Below are 25,929 nucleotides of genomic sequence, written 5' to 3' on the forward strand. Positions count from 1 at the left end.
TGACCTATTGGTCCAAGAATAGTCTCCCAACCCAAGATCTTCTGTGTCCTGGGATTTTGACTCTGAATTCTAGGTGCCTGGACCTAAGCCCCCCTGCTGGCAGAGGCCTCAGGGGACAGACCGTGAGTTCCTGCAGGGGGGCCTGTCCTGCTTCCTGTCCTTCCTGAAATTCACAGGTTTGGGGGCTTCTTTCCATCCTCTGACCTGCCCCAGTTCCCTCCAGTGGGCCCTCTTCTGTGCTTACTTAGTCAGACTCGGTGTCTATTGCTCAGAACCACAGGGATCTCACCTGAGACAGGGGTCACCATGGGATGGGAACCTGTTTGGTGCTCACATGCTCCACATGGAAACACAGAGAGTTGGTGCCCCATGGAGCAGGCCCATGGGGGTGAGAGCAACACCCAGATGCTCCCTTTTCCTCCCTGGAGTGGTGAGCCAGAGGCCATTCCATGAAGGTTCCTCAGAAGGCCGTGGCAGGTGCAATCCCAGATGGGTGACTGGGTCAGAACATGGCCTTGGATGGACCTTCCCTCCTTCCTGCCCACTTTCCCCAGCCCCTCAGTCCTGCCTCCATGGATGGAGTGAGCCTGGCGTCCACCTCTGCCTTCAAGGTGCCTGAGGCTTCAGCAGAATACTTTGGGCTGCCTGTTTTATTGAATTCAAGTCCATGTTCCCAACACACAGTGAGGCCAAACAATACCAAAATGCTGGAGTTTGGAACTGAAGAAGGTTCATTGCAGGGCCATGCAACGAGACAGGTGGCTCATGACTCAAAAATCCCGAACTCCCCGAAACTCTCAGCAAAGCCCTTTCATGAGAAAGGTAAGCAAGGGGCCTGGTTAGTTGTTGCAACCTTCTTGGTGTCAGAGTCTTTTTTCTTGATGTCAGGTCATGATATTCCTGTGAACCTCCAGCAAACAAATTATTCTCTTTTATGATAAGAAAGAGCAAGGTCCCAAAGCTCAACCTTCACCCTTTGAGGTCCAGGCTCTGGCCAAGAGGAGAGGGGAAGCTTCTGCAGGAGTCCTGGTGAAACATGAAGGCAGCCTGGATGAGGGATGTGCTGTCTCCCTCTGCCCCTCTGTTTACGGTGACCCTCTCTCACACCTTCACACAAGCCCTCTGCTCTCAATCACCTTTGGACGCCCTGTGTCCATCCTGGTCCCCAGGGCTGGAGGAGGAGTATCCCTATGCTCAGCCCAAGTCAGATGACACTGGCTCTTCTGGGTGTCCCATGGAGCCTGGGGGCTCCAGGTTCTGGGGGAAATGACTGGATGGGAGCCCAGTGGGCAGGAAGGAGGAACCATGGAGGACACGCTCCCTGAGATCCTGGGAGACAGGCTCATGGGGAAGGAAGTCAGGCATCTGGAGCCCAGGTGAGCCCCTCAGTCAATGCAAGGAAGCCTCAGTGAATCAGCTCATATTTACTGAACCAGAGTCTGGAGAACAAAAGGTGGGGAGAGACAAACGAACCTGAGTGTCTTGTCCAGCGCCCCCCACCACTGAAGAGGAAACTGAAGGTCTGAGAGGCAGCCTTTCCTCACCGCAGTCTGGTGATCTCCTTGACACACCACACAGTTCCTTGGTCAGCTGTTGCCTTCTGGTGTCATTTCTTCTTTCTTTTGTGATTTTTTTTTTGAAATTAACCTCTGTTTCACACAGCATTTGGAATTTCATAGGATCTTCATTAGTCACTCAGTGATCCTGGTCCCAAATATCACCTGCATCTCGACAAATGTCCCACCCACTGAATAGTCATCACTGTCACCACCACCATTATCATCAAGAAGTCACTGCCTAATTAAGGTAAACCTGCTGGGATCAAAGGTGAGCTGATGCTGGAGAAGGAGGGCTAGAGACCATCAGGGGGAGACTCTTCTTGCTGGGACAGCAAACCCTGGGGAGCGTGATAGAGGAGCCCGGGCTGCTCCTCCTGGATCCCAGCTATCGCTCCTCTTTGACTTTCTCCCATTTTAAACACTTTCATATTCCTGGCCTCTCGTTGCTAGTTCCCCTGCCTCTCTGTTCTGCCCCCAGTGTGTTCTTTAGTCCAAAATAACTGGTTTCTCCCCTCCCCTCACTCTCTAGTCCCCCCTCCTCCCTTAGTCCAGGCTCCAGGCTCCTTCCTTCTCTCTCCCAATCTTCCACCTGCATGCATTCCTCCCCTGCTGTGCTCAGCTACTGAAATGCCAGATTCCTAACATCCAGCTCCATCAGTGTTGTCTCCCCCTCCTTTCCCCTCCAACAAGGTGTTCTTATCCCTGGTCTCACATGTGTCCCTGGTTCCTGCACTTCTCTGGGGGTGAGGGAATCAGGCCTTACTTCAGCCTCTCATAGGTCTGTATGACCTGCTTCAACTTCTTCTCCAGCTCCCTGGCCTGCTGCCTCAGCTTCTCAGCCAACTCTGTCTTTGCCCCCTCATGTAAGTGCATTGACTGTTTTACCAGGAAGCCCACATCCACCAGAAGGGAGATTCCTGCAAAGCCTCCAGCAATGATCCGGGCCTTTTCGGTCATTGCCAGATCCATGCCTTTGAAGCTTCATTCACCTCCTTGCTGGTTTGGACAGAGACTTGCCCAGTGCTCATGAAGCTTTTAGCATGGGCTGCTAACTGAGAGTTGTCTTTCACCAGCTTTGCAGCATGGACATTTTTCCTAACCCCTTGCATGGATTTGTAGACTTTCACTGTAGAAAAAGCCATCCCAAGTGCAGACAGACATCGAGCTCCTACAGACACCTTTCCTTTGATGCTAGTTGACAACAGGCCACTGGCTTCCGTTTCTGCTGATGACCTACTAAAGTGTTCCACGATGCTGGTGGACATAGTGGTCACAGCAGCTGTTGCTCCCAGCCCTAACCCAGTGGTCGAGAGTGCCACACTGGCCCCTGCTGTCACGGGTGCCAGAGCCAGGCCAAGGATGTTCAGAACACCAGACACAGTGCTGGTAGAGTCGGCCACCACCTTGAAGAGGGTACAGTCCCTGTGCGACTTGTCAACCCTGTCTGCAAGTGTGTAGAGCTTTCTTATGCTCTCTTCCAGCTCCTTTTTCACCTGAGGAAACTCCTTTAAAAACCTCTCCCTGTCTAGCAGGTCCCGTTGGAATCTCTCTTGGTCTTCCATAGCCAAGTCTGTCTTCCACTCATTCAGAAATTCACATAATGCCTCCACTTGTTTCCTGTAACAAGGAACATCAAGGGATTAAGAAGACAATTTGCTTGTCCGTAAAATAAGCTCAATGGATCTATTCTGCATAAGCCACAGAGATTTTATTATAAATCACAAGGGAAGAGTTTTGCAAATGTAAATTATTTGCAACATTAAACACATGTTTGTACCTCATGGATACTCCATTATTCAATCATGAAATAAACAAGCAAAAGCCATTTTAAGATAGTCTTAAGAGAGGTACTTGATAAAGATGCCTCAGAGGCAGGTCAACACCAACACTTCCAAAGGACTGGTAGGGTGGAAGGTCTACAGAGAAACTAACAGAAGTGGGGCCTTAGTTTGTAGTGAGGAGCCAACCACTCTTTGCTCTTGGCAACTGGGAAGTGGTCCCTAAGCTCTTGGAATATTCTGGCTGATAGGAGTGTTCTTGTCTGCCTGGGCCTTTGGCCACTGGACAGTCTGACAAAGTGACACATGATGGTGCCTTTGGGTCAAGTAATATCTGCACTGACCTCCAGAGGAGCTGGACACTAAGGCATTAGTCTGACCTCTGGGAGTAGTCAGAGAAAACAGGTCAGGGTATTAATAATTTGCTTTTAATTTTTTAGCTTGGAAATAATAACAGTAATAGACAAATAAAACATCACCATAATAAATAAAAGACTGAAGCCTGGTCCTATTCTCATTCAACATCACAAAAGGGTTTTTTTTGTCATGCATTTAAAATTCTTTAACACCGAATTAACTTACTGGCAACTAACAAAAAAGAAAGACTATCACAATACAAAGAGAGACACAAATTGAGGACTGTAGACATTACACAAATAAGCAAAATACATAGTAAACATATCCAGAGCTTTCTAGAAATCTCATCCTATGATAACTCACCAATTTATTTGATGTTATATCTCAGGCAAAATGAACATTTTTTAAAAATGTTATAATTTGTTTTTAAACAGGGTGAGCATCCCTGGGGGCCGGGCTCTGTGTGTCCTGCCACACACTGAATCCAGGACAGTAACTTGTCCTGAGGACAATGGAAGCTTCATGTGTGAAACCTGCCCAGACTGTCCTGGAGCTGATGGGAACCTGAATTCCACTCTGCAATAAACTGTAACTGGAATCCTGACATCTTTCAGTGCCCAGCATCCCTGACCTCTCAGGGGTCACCAGCCTAACTCACACCTTACCTGGTGACAGCTTCACATACTTGTACCCTAAGGCTGTATGAAACTTTATTGAACCTCTAAAGATTCAAGAGACTTTAGGAAACATCTATCTGAATTGCTGATCCTGAAGAGACCGGCACTTGCACAGCTGGTGGAGGAAGCGTTTTCCTCTTGGGTGGGGATGCATGAGTCTCCTCAGAATTCCTCAAATGACACACAATCACAGCCCCTCACTGTGACTCTGGAGGGCTCACTGAGCCACATGGCCTTCCACTGTCAGGGCAGCTCCACATAGACCAGAAGAGGGTCCCGGATGGAGGGAGAAGCCAGGTACGAGGTAGGGTGTGCAGACACGGTCACCCAGGCCCTCTAGCCCAGCTTGAGGGGATCCCATCAGGGAGGGAAGAAATGTCCCCCCTCCCACTCAGGGGACCTCTGCTAGGGTCACAGCCCCTTCAGTTCTGTGTCCTCGGGGGTGCACTCTGCCCACTCTAGTCCTGGTCCTGCTGCCCGAGCCTGCCTTCTAGTCCTCCAACTTTGACCCTCTGCTCCACCCTGACCCCTGGAGGAGGCCTGCCAGGAGGAAGCTAGCCTGAGTGGGGGGGGGGGGGGGGGAATGTGGTTAACATTCCCGATGCACTGGTGTAGGTTACCTGGACAAACCAGCCTCAGGCACAAAATTCTCCAGGGTTTTGCCTTCAGTGAGCAGGTTTTGCAGCTATTCGTTGCGTATTCTCTTCTGGATATGCTCAATGATATCCTCAAAAAAAGTTTTTACCCTAGGTGGATAAAGACTAAGATGAGAAGAAATTATGGTGTAACGTAAATGGTAATGAGTATGAAGTGGTTAAAGTTAATCTTCCTGAGCAGCAGTCATCTGGGGGTACTGTTGACGGATTCACCTGGGGTTGCAGATGGACTGTGTCCAACTGCCCCAATCATATGTTGAAGCCATAGCCTCACCCGCACCTCAGTGAGTCTATTTGAAGATAGAGCCTTTAAGGTGGAAATTACAGTGAAATGAGGTCATAAGTGTGGGGCCCTAATCCAAGTAGATTTGTGTCCTTATTTGAAGAGGAAGAGATACCAGCTCACTGGCTCTCTGTCTATCTTGCAGCATGAAGGGTTGTTAATTTTTTTTTCTTTTTCCTGTTTTAGTAAGAGTGAAAGGAACCCAGGTCTCATATGGAGGGAACCCAGAGCACTAAATCTGTGTATTTATTGATTGGGGTGTGGGTGGGTGGGGGAAGTAACAGAGCACTTGGGTGTCTGCAGGGGTGTTTGAGATCAGTAGAGCCAGAACCTGCCTGAGGTATCAGACCTGGTAAGCACATGCTTATATATGAGATCCCTGGGCGGGTGTGGTGACACAGCATGGAAGGAGAGGTGATTCTGGGGTGGGGGGGAGTTTTCCCCTGGATCTAACACTTTCTAAGTAGAGTGGACAGCACCATACTTGGCAGGACCTGCTGTGTGGCCCAGGCCACAGAGCACATTACATTTCATCCTCATAACAATATAGGGAAATATTCTTCCCATTTTACAGGTGAGGTCAGGTAACTGTGCTCCAGGTCACACAAGGGGGAGGTGACAAAGGCCAGACTGGGGTTCAGCTCAGGGTCTGCTGATCCTTGCAGAGCAGCTGGGCAGGCAGCAGGGTGAGAGTTGGAGGAAACAGCTGCTGTGGTGATGCCCCAGGGTTTGGGAACAGGAGGAGGCTCGGACAAGAGAGAGTGCAGGAGAAGCTTCAGGGATGCTGTGGGACCTCCTCTCCCTGCCCTGTCTGGTCTCGGGGACTCCCTCTGCTGTCCTCTCTGTCCGTGGGCTGTTCTGGCCTCACTCCTGAATCATGAGCTAGGATCTGGGGGACCGGGAGGGAGAAACTGAGCACCTTGGCCATGGCTCCCATAGAAGAGGGCCAGAAAGGAGGTGATGGGGACAGACCCCAGGGTAGGGGAAGTCCCCTTGGACTCCATGGGACTTGAGGATGCTTATCTATTCCCTTCTTGATTCTTCTCTGGGTTAATTCAGATTGTTGGCAGCATCTCAGTTCTGGGTCATAAGTAGGAACCATCCAAACAAGAGACAGCTGACTAGCTGAGCAGTCCCAGAGGTCTTTTGGGTTCATGGCAGCCGCAGGATCTCAGAGATCTCCTTTCAGATCCTTGTCTGTGTCAGGTTGGAAGGAGGTGTGGCTTCACCCTTGGGAAGGAAAAACAGACTGTGGGCTCCATCATGAGTGAGTAGTGACTGCAGGAAGCAGTGAGGGGTTTGGTCTCCAGGGGTTTCCACTAGGACGGCCACCAGTGCCACCATGGACTTAACCCAGCATGATTCTCTGTTCTCTGGGCTCTGCTGGCCACTAGTTAAGGAAAGTTACTCATCATCCCACTGCTGTCTCCACCCTGAGTTAGAGTCCTGCTCTCCTGCTGGGCACAAGGAGAAGGTAATCAGACAGGATACAGCCATCTGTGAAGTTATAGGAGCAATAAAACCAGAGACAGAAGAACAGATAGGAAGGGATACTCTGGAAATTACATGAGGGAACACTTGTGTGTACTAATTGGTAATAACTAATATTGATTCATTGTCTATGACATGCAGGCTCCTGAAACTCACTTAAAATTAGGTCAGCCCAAGATTTCATGCTGGTGCCAGAGCCTGGTCTTTCTGATCTACATCCCACATTTGTGATGACTCTGCCCTATGCCTTTTTAATATAAAAATATGTGTTGGTAGATATGTTTAACAAATTAGTGTTTTCATTCTAAAATGATGTCTTTCTCCCTGTGCTCCAGTCTCTGCTTTGATAAATTTCTTGATGCTGCAGCTCCTACAGCCCACAGCCTCCTAGCTTCTGCAACAGCTTTTATCCCACAAGGGCCTGAAGTCCCTCTGACCCTGCCCAATCCCTGAAGCTCTGCCCAGGGTGGCTGAGGACCCTTGATGATGCCCAGTCCTCTCTGCTGTCGCACCCTGACTGTTGAAATTTTAGGCTGTTTTTAATTATTTATGTAAATAGTGCAAAGAACACGTTTCTTGTAGAAAAGTTTGCCTTAATTTGATAATATTTCTTTAAGCTACTTCTGGAAGTAGAATGACTGGGTCTGAGGGTATCAACACCTAAAGATTTTTCATGTGTAGAGCCACACTGTTATGCAAAGAAACTACCAATTTATGTTCATACTCATGAAATAGGAGAGTGCCATCCTTTCAATCTTGTCAGTTTTCAGTTGTCTTTTTTTTTTTTTTGGTCTTTATATTGAGAGGTTTTCTTTTGGTTCTGGTTGTGACTATCATGTGCTGGGAGGTAAAGAAAGAATGCAAATGCTGATTATGTTTAACCCCTTTTTAGAAGGCAAAAGAGCATTAATCAACTACCCCTCCTGAGACCTGACTGAAAAGATAGTAAAGATCCTTATTGATATAGCAACAGCTATTGATGAGAGCCTCAGGTGTTTCTGATTTTGCTCTACACTTCAGTTGCTCTAAGGTTTTATAAATTATAATGTGTATGTATATATATTTTCATTTATTTTTATTAGTTGGAAGCTAATTACTTTACAATATTGTAGTGGTTTTTGTCATACATTGACATGAATCAGCCATGGATTTACATGTGTTCCCCATCCTGATCCCCCCCCCCACCCCCCTCTCCACCCGATTCCTCTGGGTCTTCCCAATGCTCCTGGCCCGAGCACTTGTCTCATGCTTCCAGCCTGGGCTGGTGATCTGTTTCACCCTTGATAATATACAAGTTCTCTCGAAACATCCCACCCTCGCCTTCTCCCACAGAGTCCCAAAGTCTGTTCTGTACATCTGTGTCTCTTTTTCTGTTTTGTATATAGGGTTATCATTACCATCTTTCTAAATTCCATATATATGCGTTAGTATACTGTATTGGTCTTTATCTTTCTGGCTTACTTCACTCTGTATAATGGGCTCCAGTTCATCCATCTCAGAACTGATTCAAATGAATTCTTTTTAATGACTGAGTAATATTCCATGGTGTATAAGTACCACAGCTTCCTTATCCATTCGTCTGCTGATGGGCATCTAGGTTGTTTCCATGTCCTGGCTATTATAAATAGTGCTGCAATGAACATTGGGGTGCACGTGTCTCTTTCAGATCTGATTTCCTTGGTGTGTATGCCCAGAAGTGGGATTACTGGGTCGTATGGCAGTTTTAATTCCAGTTTTTAAAGAAATCTCCACACTGTTCTCCATAGTGGCTGTACTAGTTTGCATTCCCACCAACAGTGTAAGAGGGTTCCCTTTTCTCCACACCCTCTCCAGCATTTATTGCTTGTAGACTTTTGGATAGCAGCCATCCTGACTGGTGTGAAATGGTACCTCATTGTGGTTGTGATTTGCATTTCTCTGATAATGAGTGATGTTGAGCATCTTTTCATGTGTTTGTTAGCCATCTGTATGTCTTCTTTGGAGAAATGTCTGTTTAGTTCTTTGGCCCATTTTTTTATTGGGTCATTTATTTTTCTGGAATTGAGCTGCAGGAGTTGCTTGTACATTTTTGAGATTAGTCCTTTGTCTGTTCCTTTGTTTGCTATTATTTTCTCCCATTCTGAAGGCTGTCTTTTCACCGCGCTTATAGTTTCCTTTGTTGTGCAAAAACTTTTAAGTTTCATTAGGTCCCATTTGTTTAGTTTTGCTTTTATTTCCAATATTCTGGGAGGTGGGTCATAGAGGATCTTGCTGTGATTTATGTCGGATAGTGTTTTGCCTATGTTCTCCTCTAGGACTTTTATAGTTTCTGGTATTACATTTAGATCTTTAATCCATTTTGAGTTTATTTTTGTGTATGGTGTTAGAAAGTGTTCTAGTTTCATTCTTTTACAAGTGGTTGACCAGCTTTCCCAGCACCACTTGTTAAAGAGTTTGTCTTTTTTCCATTGTATATTCTTGCCTCCTTTGTCAAAGATAAGGTGTCCATAGGTTCGTGGATTTATCTCTGGGCTTTCTATTCTGTTCCATTGATGTGTATTTCTGTCTCTGTGCCAGTACCATACTGTCTTGATGACTGTGGCTTTGTAGTAGAGTCTGAAGTCAGGCAGGTTGATTCCTCCAGCTCCATTCTTCTTTCTCAAGAGTACTTTGGCTATTCGAGGTTTTTTGTATTTCCATACAAATTGTGAAATTATTTGTTCTAGTTCTGTGAAAAATACCGTTGGTAGCTTGGTAGGGATTGCACTGAATCTATAGATTGCTTTGGGTAGTATAGCCATTTTGACAATATTGATTCTTCTAATCCATGAACACGGTATATTCCTCCATCTATTTGTGTCCTCTTTGATTTCTTTCATCAGTGTTTTATAGTTTTATAAATTATAATGTTTATTATTCCAATAACCCTGAGGTGTGTACTATTGTATTCCTGTTTGAAGATAAGGAAACTGAAGCATAGATGTTATGTGATTTACCCAAGGTCAGAAATCTTGTTCATGGTAGACTGGGTTCCAATTCACTCTATGGGCTCAAGATCCCATACCTGGCCTCTCCTCAGTTCAGTTCAGTCCTTCAGTCCTGTCTGACTCTTTGCAACCCCATGGACTGCAGCATTCCAGGCTTCCCTGTTCATCACTAACTTCCAGAGATTGCTCAAACTCTTGTCCATCGAGTTGGTGATACCATCCAACCATTTCATCCTCTGTTGTCCCCTTCTCCTCCCACCTTCAGTCTTTCCTAGCATCATGGTCTTTTCCAATGAGTTAGTTCTTTGCATCAGGTGGTCAAAGTATTAGAGCTTCAGCTTCAGCATAAGTCCTTCCAACGAATAATCAGGACTGATTTCCTTTAGGATTGACTGGTGTGAATTCCTTGCAGTCCAAGTGACTCTCAAGAGTCTTCTCCAGCACCATAGTTTGAAAGAATCGTTTCTTCAGCACTCAGCCTTCTTTATGGTCCAACTCTCACATTCATTCATGACTACTGGAAAAACCATAGCTTTACTCAACGGACCTTTGTTGACAAAGTAATGTCTCTGCCTTTTAATATGCTGTCTATGTTGGTCATAGCTTTTCTTCCAAGGAGCAAACGTCTTTTAATTTCATGGCTGCAGTTACCATCTGCAGTGATTTTGGAGCCCAGGAAAATAAAGTCTGTCACCATTTCCATTATTTCCCCATCTATTTGCCATGAAGTGATGAGACCGGATGCCACGATCTTAGTTTTTTGAACGTTGAGTTTTAAGCCAGCTTTTTCACTCTCTTCTTTCACTTTCATCAAGAGGTTCTTTAGTTCTTCTTTGCTTTATGTCATAACGGTGGTGTTGTCTGCATATTTAAGGTTGTTGATACTTCTCCCGGCAATCTTGATTCCATCTTGCAGTTCAGCCAGCCCGGCATTTCTCATGATGTACTCTCATATAAGTTAAACAAGCAGGGTGACAATATACAGCCTTGATGTACTCCTTTCCCAATTTCGAACCAGTCTGTTGTTCCACGTCCAGATCTAGCTCTTGCTTCCTTACCTGCATACAGATTTCTCAGGAGGCAGGTCAGGTGGTCTGGTATTCCCATCTCTTGAAGAATTTTCCAGTTTGTTGTGATCTACACAGTCAAAAGCTTTAAGTGTAGTCAATGAAGCAGGAGTAGATGGTTTCTGGAATTCTCTTGCTTTTTCTATGATCTAATAAATGTTGTCAATTTGATCTCTGGTTCTTCTGCCTTTTCTAAACCCAGGTTGAACATCTGGAATTTCTCTGTTCACATACTGTTGAAGCCTAGCTTGGAGAATTTTGAGCATTACCTTGCTAGTGTGTGAGATGAGTGTAATTGTGTGGTAGTTTGAACATTAGTTGACATTGCCTTTCTTTCAGATTGGATTGAAAATTGACCTTTTCCAGTCCTGTGGCCACTACTGAACTTTCCAAATTTGCTGGCATATTGAGTGCAGCACTTTGATAGCATCATCTTTAAGGATTTGAAATAGCTCAGCTGGAATTCCGTCACCTCCACTAGCTTTGTTTCTAGTGATGCTTCCTAAGGCCCACTTGACTTCACACTCCAAGATGTCTGGCTCTAGGTGAATGACCACACCATTGTGGTCATCTGGGTCATTAAGACCTTCTTTTTGTATAGTTCTTCTATGTGTTCTAGGCCAAAGGACTAGATCACCCCCAAAATCCCCTCCTTCTCTGGTCTCCAGTCACGTCTCAGGAGTCCACATCCTGAGCTGAGCCCACCTGAGCAGGTGCTGCCTTCCTCTGGTCTGTTCAGGGGCCCAGGTTTCGGGAGGAAGCCCTCAGACACACGTGCCCCACATCCAGGCTCTGCCCCTGCTTCACCTGCTGCCTCGGCCATGATCTCACCTCTCTGAGCTTCCAGTTCCCTTCTTCTGTCAACTAGTGATATCATCCTTTTCTCAGACATTCATCCTGAGGATGGGGAGTTAGGCAGAGTCTTAACCCCCTGCTTACCCAGGAGTCTTCCTCTGCCTGAGTGTGAACAAGATCCAGTTATCTTCAGCTCTGCAGATGCAACCACCAGCTGTGCAAATCCTCAATAAACCACACACACCCTCTGGGTCCAGATATACAACAGAAAGGAAAAAGGTAAGTGAAAGCCCTCCTGTCTGAGTCACTCAGGCTTGACCACCCACCGGGCCCTACCCTGGGTTCTTGCCCCCTCCCTGTTGACCCGTTAGAGAAACAAGTTCAGCACTGACATGCCAGGGCCTTCTTGGCTCAGCACATAATACTCGGGATCTGTGAAGGAAGACCTGCCACCAACAGACTGTGAGGCCCTTGGCAAATCACTCTCCCACAGCATGGGCTTCTTCCCAGCCCCTCCCTCTCTCCCCGTTTCCCACTTGATACCCGCCTGCCTTGCTGACGTTGCTCTGGCCAATTGGGTAAAGGCTGCTGTCTAGGTCTTTGATCTATAAGAGGAGAGCTGGATGCTTATCCCATACCACACCCCACTCCCCACACCAGCACCCACCACTGGGCTCTGGAGCAAGGCCAAGACTGGGCGAGGATCCTGGAGTCAGGGTCTGTCCTGTTGCACTGTGAGCAGGCTTTTCCAGATACAGGGGAAGCAGGAGCTGGGGGTCTAGTGGAGAAGGGGTTGGGAAGGGGACAAGTTGGGGTCAGCAAAGGGGAAGTCATGAGTTAGACTTGCAGACAAACACAGAACCTCAGCCCTGAAGGATTCTCACATCTGGGTGTCTCTGCCCACGTACACTTCTACCAAAGTCGCAGTGGACATCGGGATTCGGGCAGCTTTACCTTAGGTAAATAGAGAAAAAGCTTTTTAAATTTTTTATGTTTAACAGGTAATGTAAAGTCAAGAGTGGGTTTAGCAGCCTTAGGAGACAGAGGAGCTAAGCAGCAGAGTTGAGCAGGGTGCAGCCACAGGCAGGAGAGCCGGCTAGGACTACATGTGGTTTGGAAGCAGGGCTGTGACAGAACAAGTCTCTTATCACCGATTGTCATTGACAGGGAGACGGGGCCCAGGCCAGCTCATCACTCATCTGTGTGTAAACACTTGGTAGATAGTTTGTGCAAGGGACACAACTTGCTGAAAAGAAGCAGTTTTAGTGTAAATACTGTCCTCTGCAGACTTAGCACAACACTGCTCAGTTAGGTTTAAGCCCCAGGAACAAGTCAACAGGAGGCTGTGTGCAGTTGGTGTGAAAGCGCCTCTGTGAATTGCAAGGTACCTTTGAGACATGGGAGCAGCAGCTTACAACCACCCAGTGCCGGGGCCTGCAGAGAAACTAGAAACCACCAGCAGAGGCCCTGCTGGGAGGGACTCAGGTCCTGGGTGGTCGGCACGTGCATGCAGCACAACCCCTGCCCATCTCTCCCCACGTGGGACAGGACAGCAGGTGGCGACAGACAGCCGAGTGACCTGGGCTCCAAGAAGGCAGGTACACTGCCCCGGACCCAGGACATTTGTGCTACAGACACACCACATGCTTGCTTCACTTCCTCCTGGGACAGGACACCCTGTGTCCTCCCGAGCAGTCAGCTCAACCTGGATGCAGGAAAGACGCTGGAAGCACACAGAGGCCCCATCCAGGACTGTCCTTCCCAGGCAGGGGTCAGGGCCACATTCCTGGACCCTGGGTCCAGCTTCCTCCTGTTCTCCGTGGGGGTGATACCACCTGCTCTCAGAGGAGCAGTGAGGATCCGATGAGGACCCAGGTGACGGTGCTGACACAGCAATGGCCCAGCCTAGGTTCCACAGGGTGAACTTCCCTGCAGGAAAGAGGAACAGGGAGTGAGATCCCAGTGAAGACTGGTGTCAGGGGAGCAATGTTCCTGGAGGTCAGGGCCCATTGCACCTCCCTGTTGCCTGTACATATGTAACATACATGCAGAACACTGAGAAAGGGGCTCAACAGAGCAGGAGAGGCACTGTCATTGCCCTGGGGCCCTTCAGCCCTGACATCACTGCAAGATGCAGCAGGTGGAGGTGATGCGTGTTTCTCCCCAGCTGGGGAAGTGAGCGGTGCCCTTGCTGTCGTGTGTGGGAAGCTTGGACCCAGAACAGGGTGAGGAGAGTCATTTCTGTTGGTCTGAGAAGAGGGCACATGTGCATCTAGGAAGCACTCAATCTGGAGCCTCTTGACCTGAGACTTTACCCCCAGGGTTCAGGGTCGCTGTTACTCATCCATCTTCCTCATCCTTCAGCCTGACCTACTGCTCTAAAAATATAGTCCCCCGGACCCCAGCTATTCTGTGTCCTGAGAATTTGACACTGGGATTCCTGGTGCCGGGACCTAAGCCCCCTGCTTGCAGGGGCCTCCGGGGACAGACCGTGAGCTCCTGCAGGGGGACCTGTCCCGCTTCCTGTCCTTCCTGACCTGCACCAGTTTGTGGGTTTCTTTCCTTTCTCTGACCTGCCCTGTTCCCCCAGTACCTCTTCTGTGTCACTTAGTCAGACTCAGTCTCTTGCTCAGAATCACAGGGCTCTCACCTGACCCAGGGGTCACCGTGGAATTGCATCAACCACACACTGAGCTAAGTGGGGTCCAGCTCTAAGGGTTCAGGGAGACATGGGGGTGGACACTGAATGGCTCTGTACCTAGCGCCTGAATCCCTGCCCAGAAGTCTGTGCAGGATGGGCATTCTCCAGGAACTGATGAAGAACTGATGAAGGAATGAACTCCTATTTCTGAAGTTCAGGCAGGCGATGGCCATAACTGCTGATGGTTCGATCCCTGAGTCGATCCTTCTCCAGATCCCCTGGAGAAGGAACTGGCAACCCACTCCAGTATTCTTGACTGGAAAATCCCATGGATGGGAGAGGCCAGCAGGCTACAGTCCATAGGGTCGCAAAGAATCAGACATGACTGAGTGACTTCACTTTGCTTTTTTTTTTCTCTCATATCTTCAGGAAGGAATGGAAGGGCCAGTTGAAGTCTCAGGGAACACTGGCTGAGAGGGAGTCAGAGTCAGAGTCAGAGGCGCTGAGGAAAGTCTTCCGAGGGAGGTTTGGACAAAAGTGTGGAGAAGGCTCTGCAGCACGTGGGGAGGGATGTAGGAGATGTCCTGGGATCTTTTCCAGGTCCCAGATCTCTGGCTTCCTGTCCTGGGCTCCAGGTGTGGGAGCCTGTTAGGTGCTCACATGCTCCACACATGGAAACACAGAGAGTCGGTGCCCCGTGAAGCAGACCCGTGGGGTGAGAGGAACACGCAGATGCCCCCCTCTCCTCCCTGGAGAGGAGGAGCCTGAGGCATCCCATGAAGACTCCTCAGAAGGTCCAGGCAGGTGCATTCCCAGATAGGTGACCAGTCGGAACATGGCCTTGGGTGGACTTTCCCTCCATCTCTGCTCCCATCCCCCAACCCCTCAGTTCTGCTCCTGGGGATCGAGGGAGCCTGGCCCCCAGCTCTGACCTCAGGGGACCTCAGGCTCCTGCACGCTGCTTTGGTCTGCAATTAGACTTCGGCATCTGTGCTCAGAGTCACAGATAACCGTGCGGAGGTGAAAGCAGTTGCCGCTAAGGTCGATATTCTTATGGGTCATTCTAGGCTGTGCTGGACATAGACGGGTGGGGCAGGACAGTGCCCCAAGGTAAACACAGGAAGACTGGTCTGGAAGCTCCTGCAGGAGTCCTGGTGTGAGGCAGCCTGGGTGAGGTGTGTGCTGTCTCTCTCTGGCCCTCTGTTTATGGCTGACCGCCCTCCCTCACACCTGCACACAAGCCCTCTACTCTCAATCACCCTTGGGTGCCCCGTCTCCATCCTTGTGCTCGGGGCTCGAGGAGGAGTATCCCCACGCTCAGCCCAAGTCAGATGACATGGTCTCCTCCGGGCATCTCACGGGGCATGCGGGGCTCCAGGGTCTGAGGGAAACGATTGGATTGGAGCCCAGCAGGAGGCACTATGGAGGACGCGCTCTCTGAGATCCTGGGAGACAGGTTCATGGGGAAGGAGGTCAGGCCCTGGAGCCCAGGTGAACCCATCAGTCAAGGCAAGGAAGCCTCAGTGAATCAGCTCGTATTTATTGAACCAGAGTCTAGACAACACAAGGTGGAGAGAACCAGAGCAACCTGAAATATCTTCTCCAGCCTCACCCCCAGCTGGAGAAGAAAGCGAGGGTCAGAGAGTTGTGTCTGTTGGCCCCAGGCTGTTTCATCTCCTCACACACCGCAAAGTTCCTTGGCCTGTTTCTGCCTCCTTGTTTCATCCTTCTTTCTTTCTTTTTGTAATCAACCTCTGTTCCTACTGCACATTTGGATTTTCATGGAAACATCACCGGTCTCTCAGGGCACTCTGGACCCAAAGAGCACCTGGTGACTTGTCACCTGTTCCCCCTACTGTGCTGTCATTACCACCGCTGTCACCAACATCATCACCATCATTGTCATCAAGAGTCACTGCCTGAAGATCTACATAGACAATTCTCCATGCAGACGTACAGATGGCCACAGGGACATGAAAACATACTCAACATCACTAATTATTAGAGAAATGCAAGTCAAACTACAGTAAGTTATCTCCCCTACAGCAAGCAGAGGGGCCATCATCTACATCTACAATGCTCTGAGGCTGTGGATAAAAGGGAACCCTGCTCCACTGTTGGTGGGAATGTAAATTGGTATAACCGCTATAGAAGACTATTTGGAGTTTTCTTAAACAAATAAAAATAGAGCTACTGTGTGATTTAGCAATCCCACTTCTGGGCATATATCTAGAAAAAAATTAAAGCTCTAATTTGAAAAGATACATGTACCCTGATGTTCATAGCAGTACTATTCATAACAGCCAAGACATTATATTAACCTAAATGTCTGTTGACAGATTAATGAATAAAGTAAATGTGGTACATGTATACATACCATGGAATATTACTCAGCCATAAACGAGAATGAAATAGTATTATCTGCAACAATATGTATGGATCTAGAGATTACTATACTGAGTGAAGTAAGTCAGACAAAGACAAATATGTGACATTAACTTATATGTGGAATCCAGAAAATAGTACAAAAAACTTACTTACAGAATAGAAGCAGATTCATACACATAGAAAATGAACATTTTACCAAAATTTGGAGGGAATAGATAAATTAGGAGATGGGATTATCAGATACACACCAGATAAACAAGGGCCTGCCTACTGTAGTAGCATAGGAACAGTATTCCATATCTTGTAATAAACTATAATAAGCTATAATGGAAATGAATAAAAAAGAATATAGATATACACATGCTCAGATGTTCTGTCGTGTCTGACTCTTTGCAACCCCATGGACTGTAGCATGCCAGGCTCCACTGTCTATGGGATTTCCCAGACAAGACTATTGCAATGGGGTGTCATTTCCTCCTCCAGGGAATCTTCCCTACCCAGGAATGAAACCTGTGTCTCCTGCTTAGCAGACACATTCTTTACCACCTGGGAAGCCCAGATAAATACATAGATACCTGTATGATTGAATCACTTTGCTGTATACCTGAAATTAACAGAATATTGTAAATCAATTATCCTTCAATAAAACAAACAAACAAAAGAAGTCACTGCCTTAGTAAGATACATCAGCTAGGGCTAAAGGTGAGTTGAGTTGGAGGAGAGGTCCAGAGACCATCAGCAGGGGAAGACTCTTCTTGCTGGGACATCATAGCCTGGGGAGGGCGATAGAGGAGCCCCTGCTCCTTCTGGATCCCAACAATCCTAACTCTCTGAATTTCTCCCGTTTTCACCCCATTCCTATACCTGGCCTCTCATAGTTAGTTCACCTGCCTCTCCCTTTATTCTGCCTCCAGGGTTATCATTAGGCCAAAGTAAGTGGCTTCTGATGGGAGGGGAGTTTGGGGGAAAATGGATGCATGTGTGTGTATGCCTGAGTCGCTTTGCATTTCACCTGAAACTATCACAACACTGTTAATCGGCTATACTCCAACACAAAGTAAAAAGTTCTTAGTATGAAAAAAAGTGGTTTCTCCCTGCCTCTCATTCTCCAGTGTCCCCTCCTCCCTTAATCCAGGCTCCAGGCCCCTTCCTTCTCTCTCCTCATCTATCACCTTCATTCATCCCTTCCCTGCTGTGTTCAACCACAGAAATGCCAAATTCCTAACACCCAGCTTCATTAATGTAATCTCCCTCTTTCCCTTTAACAAGATACCTCTGCATGTTAGCCCCTCACGTGTCCCTGGACCCAGCACTACTCTGGGGGTGGCTAAATCATGTCCTCCTGCAGATTCTCATAGATCTGGGTGAGCTCCTCCAACTTCCTCTGCAACTCCCATGCCCGCTGCCTCAGGCTATCAGCTGCTACTGTCTTGGCACCATCGTGCAAGTGCTTTGACTCCTTCACCAGCAAGTCCACATCCACCAGAAGGAAGACACCTGCAGTGGCCAAACCCGCGATCGGGGCTCCTTTGGTTATTGTTAAAGCTGTGGCGTTGAAACCTCCCTCTATGTGCTGGATGGCTGGGACTGAGATCCACCCAGGGCTCACGTAGATGTTTGCATTGGGTGCAGAGTCAGGGTTGACATTGCCTGTCTCCATGGCATGGATGTTCATTTCAATGTATTGCACAGCTTCTGTGACTTTCCCTGTTCTGTCAACAATGTTGGGGTTGCTCTTGAGTACCTCTAGGAGAACCTTCCATTTCTTGACGACACTTGACATCATGTGACTGGCTTCGGTTTCTGCTGATGACTTCTTCACATGTTCGATGATACTGGTGGACACAGCCCCTGCTGCTCCCAGCCCTATCCCAGTGGCCAAGAGCACCACACTGGCCCCCGCTGTCAGGGGTGCCAGAGCCAGGCCAACAATGGTCAGAATACTAGACACAGCACCGGTGCTGTGGGCCATCAGGTTGGAGATGGTACATCCCTTATGCACCTTGTCAACCTTGTCTGCGCGCTCGTGGAACTTGCCTATGAACTCCTCCAGCTGCCGTTTCACCCGAGGAAACTTAATCAGAAACCTCCTCCTGTCCAGTTCCTCTTTGGTGAGTCTTTCCTGGTCCTCCTCAACCAAGGCTCTTTTCAATTCCTTCAGATATTTGTGTAGTTCATTTGCATCTTTCCTGTAACAATGAAGGTCAAGGGATTAGAAAGCCAATGTGCTTATGTGTAAAATTGGCTCCATAATATCTATTCTGCATAAATACAGATATGTTACTATCAATCAATTAGAGAAGAATTTTATAAATGTAAATTTTTCTCTTTCAACCTTAAACACTTCATACTTTATAGATGCTCCATTTTGACATAGCTAACTTGGAATAGGTAAACAAAAGTCACCTTAGGATACTGGCAAATTATGAGAGGTATTTGAGAGAATTCCCAGGTGGTCCAGAGGTTACAACTCTGCACTCCCACTGCCGGCCTTGACTCGATACCTGGTTGGGGAATGAGGATCCCACAGGCCATATGGCTCAGCCACAGAAAAGGTATGTAATAAAGATGTCTCTCAGGTGGGTCAACACCATTACTTAGAAAGAGTTTTTGGAGTGGGAACTCCACAGATAAACAAAGACAAGTAGGACTGGTTGAGAAAACCTTCATTCAAGGGCCTCAGTGTGTAGTGAGAAGTCTCCCTGCTCTTTGCCCTTGGCTACTGGGAAGTGGTCCCTAAGCCCCTAGAATTCCGGCTGATAGGCATGTCCTTCCCTGCTCAGGCCTTTGGCCACTGGTCAGTCTGACAAGGTGATGACTGACCCAGGGTCTCTGGGTCTCATGGTGTCAGTTCTGCCATCTGGTAGAGCTGGACACCAAGGTACAAGTCTGACTTCCATGAGGGGCTGGAGATGACAGGTCAGGGCAATCTGGCTTTTAAGCAATGTGAGTGTCCCTAATGGGCTGTATTTCATGCATCTTGTCACACACCGAATCCAGGTCAGTAACGTGTCCTGAGGACAATGGAAGCTTCGTCTGTGAAACCTGCCCAGACTCTGCCTTCTGACTGGTGGGCACTTTTCTCCTTCCCTGTAGTAAACTGTAGCTGGGATCATGAAGCTTTCAGTGAGTCCTGTCTATTCTATCGGGAATTCTTGAACCTGAGAGTTGTTTTGGGGACCCCCTAAATTTGCCATTGAAGTCAAACTAAGGGCAGTCCTGGGCACTGTGCCCTTACACTTTGCAGATTGGCTGTCTCTATGACTTAGAATTTTTTAAACCCCAAAAGTCAGAGCTCAAAGACACCTTATAATCATTTGGTCTTCCATCTGCTGTCTTCTAAGCATTGTGCCCTTGACCCTCTCAGCAGAAGGTCACTGGGTCTACCCACTGCCCCAAATTACAGGGAAGCAGGAGATGTGCTATGAGTCCTGGTTTCCTTTGGACTCTCCAGTTCACCTCTGCTGTCCATGCTCCGCGTGTGCTCTCCTGGCCTCCATTCTGAGTCACTTGCTGGGTGGTGGGAGAGGCAGGAAGTCAGCACCTTGGTCATGGATCCTGAGGAGAGGTCTGGGAAGGAGTCTGTGGGCAGACCCCGGGATGAGGGGAATCTCCTGGTCTCTCTTGGAAGCTCAGGATGCTTATCCATCCTCTTCATGGTTCTTGATTCCTCTGGAGTTTAACTCAGCCTGGAAACACCACCCTCAATTCTGGGTCACAAGTAGAAACCTTCCAGAGAAGAGGCAGCTGACTACCTGAGCAGTGTCCAAAGTTTTCCCGGGATGAGAGGAATCTCCTGGTCTCTCTTGGAAGCTCAAGATGCTTATCCATCCTCTTCATGGTTCTTGATTCCTCTGGAGTTTAACTCAGCCTGGAAACACCACCCTCAATTCTGGGTCACAAGTAGGAACCTTCCAGAGAAGAGGCAGCTGACTACCTGAGCAGTGTCCAAAGTTTTCTGAGCTCATGGTGGCACAGGGGCTCTCAGAGACCTCCCTTCAGCTCCATGTCTGTGTCAAGCTGGAAGGAGGTGTGACCTCACCCCTGGGGAAGAGAAATAGACTGTGAGCTCCACTGTGAGGGTGCAGTGGCTGCAGGGAGCAGCGAGGCATAAGTTCTCTGGTGGGTTCCCCTGGGTCAGCCACCAGGTCCTCCAGGGACTTAGCGCAGTGTGGTTCTCTGTCTCCTGGGCTCTGCTGCTTGTTAGTTCAGCAAAGTCATTCACCTCCTACAGCCCCTTCCAAGCCAAGTCAGAGTCCTGCTCTCCTGTTGGGGCAAAAAGAGAAGATACTCAGACAGGAGACAGCCATCTGTGACGTTATAGGAACAATCAAACCAGAGATTAGAAGAACAGATAGGAGGTGATAGTCTGGAAATGAAGTGAGGTGGCACACCTGTGTTTTCGAATTAGTAATAACTAATATTAATGATAATATTGATCCAGTGTCCTTGACATTCAGGCTCCTGAAACTCACGTAAACTTAGTTCAGTCCAAGTTTTCACGCTGGTGCTAGAGTCTGGACTGGAACCCGAGTCTTACTGATGCAAATCACACATTTGTGATGACTATGCTCTACTCCCTATTATATACAAGAATATGTATTTGTGGATATGTGTTAATTGGTAAATGGCTCTTTTCGTTCCAAAATGATGAGCTTCCTGTGCTCAAGTCTCTCTTTGATAAAGTTCCTGGTGATACAGCTCCCACAGCCCAGGTCCTCCTTGCTTCTGCAAGAGCCTTTCTTCCCACAAGGGCCTGGAGTCCCACCAGCCCTGCCCCAATTCCTGTCTCCCTGCTCTGAGTGGCTGAGAACACCTGCAGGTGTTCTGTCCTCCTTGTTTTCCCCTCCTAATTATTGGACTTGATGTAGTTTCTAATTCTTTATGTAAATAATACTGCAAAGAATATTCTCCTTATATAAAAGTTCACCTACATCTGAGACTGTATCCTTAAGCTATATCTAGAAGTAGAATTAAGATCCGAAGGCATCAACACCTAAAAATTTTCCATACCTAGAGCCACAATGCTATGCAAAGAAACTGTATCAATTTATGTTCATACTTATAATATATGAGGGTGTCCATCCTTTCAGATATACCCATTCTCCATGGTCTTTCTTTAAAAAAAAAGATCATATATTTACCATTAAATAATTTATTTTGGGTCTGCATGTGATTATCTTGCCTTGGGAGATGAGGAAGGAAAGCAAGTGTTGATGATGTGTAGCTACTATTTTTAAGAAGGCAAAAGAGCATCTGTCAACTGCTCCTCCTGAGACTTGACTGAAATGATGGTAAAGGTATATACTGGTAAAATACCATCTACTGATAAGAGTGCGTGGTTTCCGTAGTGTAGTGGTTGTCATGTTCACCTAACTCGCAAAAGGTCCCTGGTTCAAAATCGAGTGGAAACAGCTTCACTTGGGCTTCTCTTGTGGCTCAGTGGGTAAAGAATCCACCTGTAATTCAGGAGACGTGAGTTCGATCCCTGGGTTGGGAAGATTCCCTGGAGAAGGGAACGGCTACCCACTCTAGTATTCTGGACTGGAGAATTCCATGGACCGTGTAATCAAAGGGATCACAAAGAGTCAGACATGACTGAGCAACTTTCGCTTTCACTGATAAGAGCAACTTGTGTTTGTGATTGTTGCTCTGCATGGGTATCGGCTCTGAAACTTTACCAATGGTACCTCATAATTTATTCCATTAGCTTTGGAGATGTGTACCATTGTATCCTCATTTATTAATAAGAAGCCGACACATAGATGTTACCTGACTTACCTAAGTTCAGAAGTCTTGCCCTTGGTACCCTGGTTCCACCCCACTCACTGGGTCAAGAACCCATAGCCTGCCTCTCCTCCCTCTGCTGTTAATAAAAACAAGCATGGGAGCAATAGGAGACCAGAGTCTTTAACAAATATTTGAAGACTCACTGGATGGAGAAGTGATAGCTGAATAAAGAGGAGTGCAGTAGAGGGAGAGAAACAGGGAGCCTGTTCACAGGAGAGAAGAATGGTCTGCTGGGCAGAGCCCCAGAGAGGGAGCAAGATGAGTGGGAGGCCGAGGGGAGAGCAGGGGACAAGCTCTTCAATCCCACATCCCCTCACATATTCACAGCAGCCTTCACTCTTCACCAGACTTTTAGAAGGTTACTTGAGAATGAGATGCAGGAAAAAACATAGATTACGTCTTTGTTTAATTATGGAGGAAGGTAAAGGATACCCATGAGAGAGATAGACGTGGGATCCAGGAATCAGGAACATCAACCCAGTGGGAAGGGAATCCAAGGATCCCAGCTGGGCGCGCAGCAGACCTAGAGAGAAACCAGTCCAGAATGGGATAAGAAGTCCAGAGTCTGTGGGGACAGGAGACTCGGTATCACTTGAGGCACAGTTGGAAAGAAATGGAGCAAATGTTGAAGAGAAAGAGTGCAAGGGGTGAAAATGAAGCCAGTTAGAAACATCAGGAAAAACTAAAGCGCAGGAGGAGGCGGGGATGACAGAGGATGAGATGGTTGGATGGCATTACCAACTCAATGGACATGAGTTTGGGTAGGCTCCGGAAGTTGGTGATGGACAGGGATTCCTAGTTTGCTGCAGTTTATGGGGTCGCAAAGAGTTGGACATGACTGAGTGACTAATGTGAACTGAACAGAATAGCTGAGAAGCATGTGCAGCTATATGGTACAAGTTAGCTCTTAAAAAATGTATTGAGTGCTCGCTTCGGCAGCACATATACTAAAATTGGAATGGTACAGAGAAGATTAGCACGGCCCCTGCACAAGGATGACATGCAAATTCGTGAAGTGTTCCATATTTTTATACCAGTACAGTATACTAATGCATATATATGGAATTTAGAAAGATGGTAACGATAACCCTATATGCAGGACAGAAAAAGAGACACAGATGTACAGAACAGACTTTTGGACTCTATGGGAGAAGGTGAGGGTGGGATGATCTGAGAGAATAGCAATGAAACATGTACATTATCAAGCATGAAACAGATCACCAGTCCAGGTTGGATGCATGAGACAAGTGCTCGGGGCTGGTGCACTGGGAGGATCCAGAGGGATGGGATGGGGTGGGAGGTGGGAGGGGGCTCAGGATGGGGACACATGTAAATCCATGGCTGATTCATGTCAGTGTATGGCAAAAACCACTACAATATTGTAAAGTAATTAGCCCCCAACTAATAAAAATTAATGAGAAAAAAAATATTAAAATATCACAAAAAATGTAAACTCTTTTGTTTGATTTTTTTTTAAATCTAAAGTAAATATATCTATGTCCAAGTCCTTTGGAGACTGTTTTAAAACTGAAGTAATATTAATATATATAATATGATATAACTTACAGATGTATAATATAGTGATTTTTTTTATAGTCATTATAAAATAACCTTTATATTTTAAAATGAAACTATTTAAATATGTGAAGTAAATGTACTTGTTAATTTAAAAATCAAAATACACGTCTAGAACTTGGGAGCCAAAACACTGAAGGGAGGAGGAGGATTAATATCTCAGTTTACAAAGCTGGGAATCAAGAAATAGTAGGTCCACTCGAGAGCATAATAAACAAAGATGTAAATAAAGTGCTTACAAGTACAAAGCTTCCTAACAGAGGATATACAATTAGTGGAATAATGATATAAGGAGAAGAAGGGGACAGGAATAATAGAAAGTTTAAAAATAACTGAAATCCTCATTTTTCCTAATAAGAAGTAAATAAATACTATAAAATTTAAATCAAGAACAAGCAAAATGCAATACCTACTACTTATTAGCGATTGTGGTTGATGACTTCCCACTTTGCACCAGGCACCTTCCCAATTGCTTGGTATGAATTCACTTCCTTTTAGTTCTCACAATGATCCTATAAGAAAGGAAACTGACACTCAGAGAGGTTAAGTAATTTACTGAAGGCAAACAGCTAGTCTAGAGCCAGAATCCAAATCCAGGTTCCTGTCTCCTGTGCACACATTCTTACACTATTCCACCTCCCAATGTAGTAACATCATTTAAAGAGCTCGATTAACTATCTAAAGAAGAAGCTTTTCCTTGGGAAGGAATGAGCAGAACCCTCTGTACAAATTGATCTGTTTTAACCATATGCTCTTAGGACTGGATTGTTTTTAACTCTAAGACAGCAGAAGTCACTTTATAGTAGTCAGTAACCCACAAGAATGGGGTGGTTTCTAGTGCCACCCCCTTAAAGATGATGGAGGCAGTTGAATTAAATGCTAACAAGAAATATGTGACTCCTGCTGTGAAAACTGTCAGTATAGGAGACATGTTTGTGTTGATGGAACCTAGCTCTCTAGAAAAGTAGGCATGAAAACAGTAAAGCAGAATAACGAGAGTGAACATGCTTGGCTGAAAAGCATGAGTGGACTGTAAACAGATATTGTCCAGCAGCATCTTGCCCACCCATGTGTGCACCCATGGGCTTCCATTCCCTCAAAGGAAGGAAGACCCCTTGCCGGGGAGGTGAATCCCAGAGACTGGCATCTCTGCTCCTGCAAAGGCAGGATGGTCTTGAAGATGGTCAGAGAAGTGGTCATAAGGGGACATTCATGTATAATAATAATAATAAAAGATAATGATTGCTATGAATATATTTCATTGAGACAGGCTGAGTCTGTGAAAGGCCATGAGTTCATAATAATATTCGAATGAAAGGACTTTAGTAAAGTGTGGCCAAAAAGAGAGACATAAAGGTTAAAAAGAATGCTAGTGGCATGCAGGGGATGCAAGACAAAAGAGATATGGGATCGATACCTGGGCAGGGAGGCTGACCTGGTGTCACAACAGGGTGATGCTCTTCTCCTGTTGGATGTAAAGGCTCTCACAGAACTCCAGCCTCACACAGGGTCACCCCGAGAGCAGGAGTGAAGGAGACAGCAAACACCCATCACCGCGCCCTCACTCACACCTCTCCCCCTCCCTTGGCTGAAAAGCACAACTCCTCCATCTTTACCCATTACAGCTTTATCCTCGCTCTGGTCTCCCCTCTCCACTGAGGGAGTTACTGAGACCCCACTGGTAGTGCTGCCCCCCATTCTCTGCAGCACCCAATCTAGAGCAACCCCATTTCCTTAGAACTTCCCTTAAATCCCCTTACCTAAGCTCCATTCCTAGAATCTTTCTTTCTACCCCTTCCTCTGCGATGCCCACAGCTCTCCCTTAGGAAGAGGTACCATCAGCTTGAGTTTGGGGAGGGTGCCTGGTGGCGAAGACTGGAGGCAGTGTCATGTGGATGGGAGAGAA

General features: G+C 47.0%; 2 protein-coding genes and 1 non-coding gene across 3 annotated transcripts in view; 1 reads left to right on the forward strand and 2 right to left on the reverse strand.

Moving 5' to 3' along the window:
* LOC122680076 (apolipoprotein L3-like) overlaps nucleotides 1–25,929 on the reverse strand; it is a 214,078-nt gene that overhangs the window by 141,289 nt on the left and 46,860 nt on the right. The gene's annotated exons all lie outside the window — the stretch shown is intronic.
* Nucleotides 17,986–19,501, reverse strand: LOC122679976 (apolipoprotein L3-like). The gene is made up of 2 exons (XM_043880820.1): nucleotides 19,482–19,501; nucleotides 17,986–18,847 (listed from the first exon to the last, which is right to left on the reverse strand). The coding sequence occupies exons 1-2, from the start codon at nucleotides 19,499–19,501 to the stop codon at nucleotides 17,986–17,988; spliced, it is 882 nt and encodes a 293-aa protein (XP_043736755.1).
* LOC122680956 lies at nucleotides 23,372–23,478 on the forward strand. The gene has a single exon (XR_006336864.1). It is a non-coding gene; the product is annotated as a U6 spliceosomal RNA (small nuclear RNA).

The sequence above is a fragment of the Cervus elaphus genome, chromosome 22, assembly GCF_910594005.1.
Source record: "Cervus elaphus chromosome 22, mCerEla1.1, whole genome shotgun sequence".
NCBI classification, from domain to species: Eukaryota; Metazoa; Chordata; class Mammalia; order Artiodactyla; family Cervidae; genus Cervus; species Cervus elaphus.

Bases quoted from the DNA above. Each gene is read 5' to 3' on its own strand.
- LOC122679976 (XM_043880820.1), bottom strand. From the start codon at position 19,501: ATGAGACCCAGAGACCCTGG. The intron at 18,848-19,481 runs GTCAGTCATCAC...TCATTGTTACAG, and splicing joins ATGAGACCCAGAGACCCTGG to GAAAGATGCAAATGAACTAC.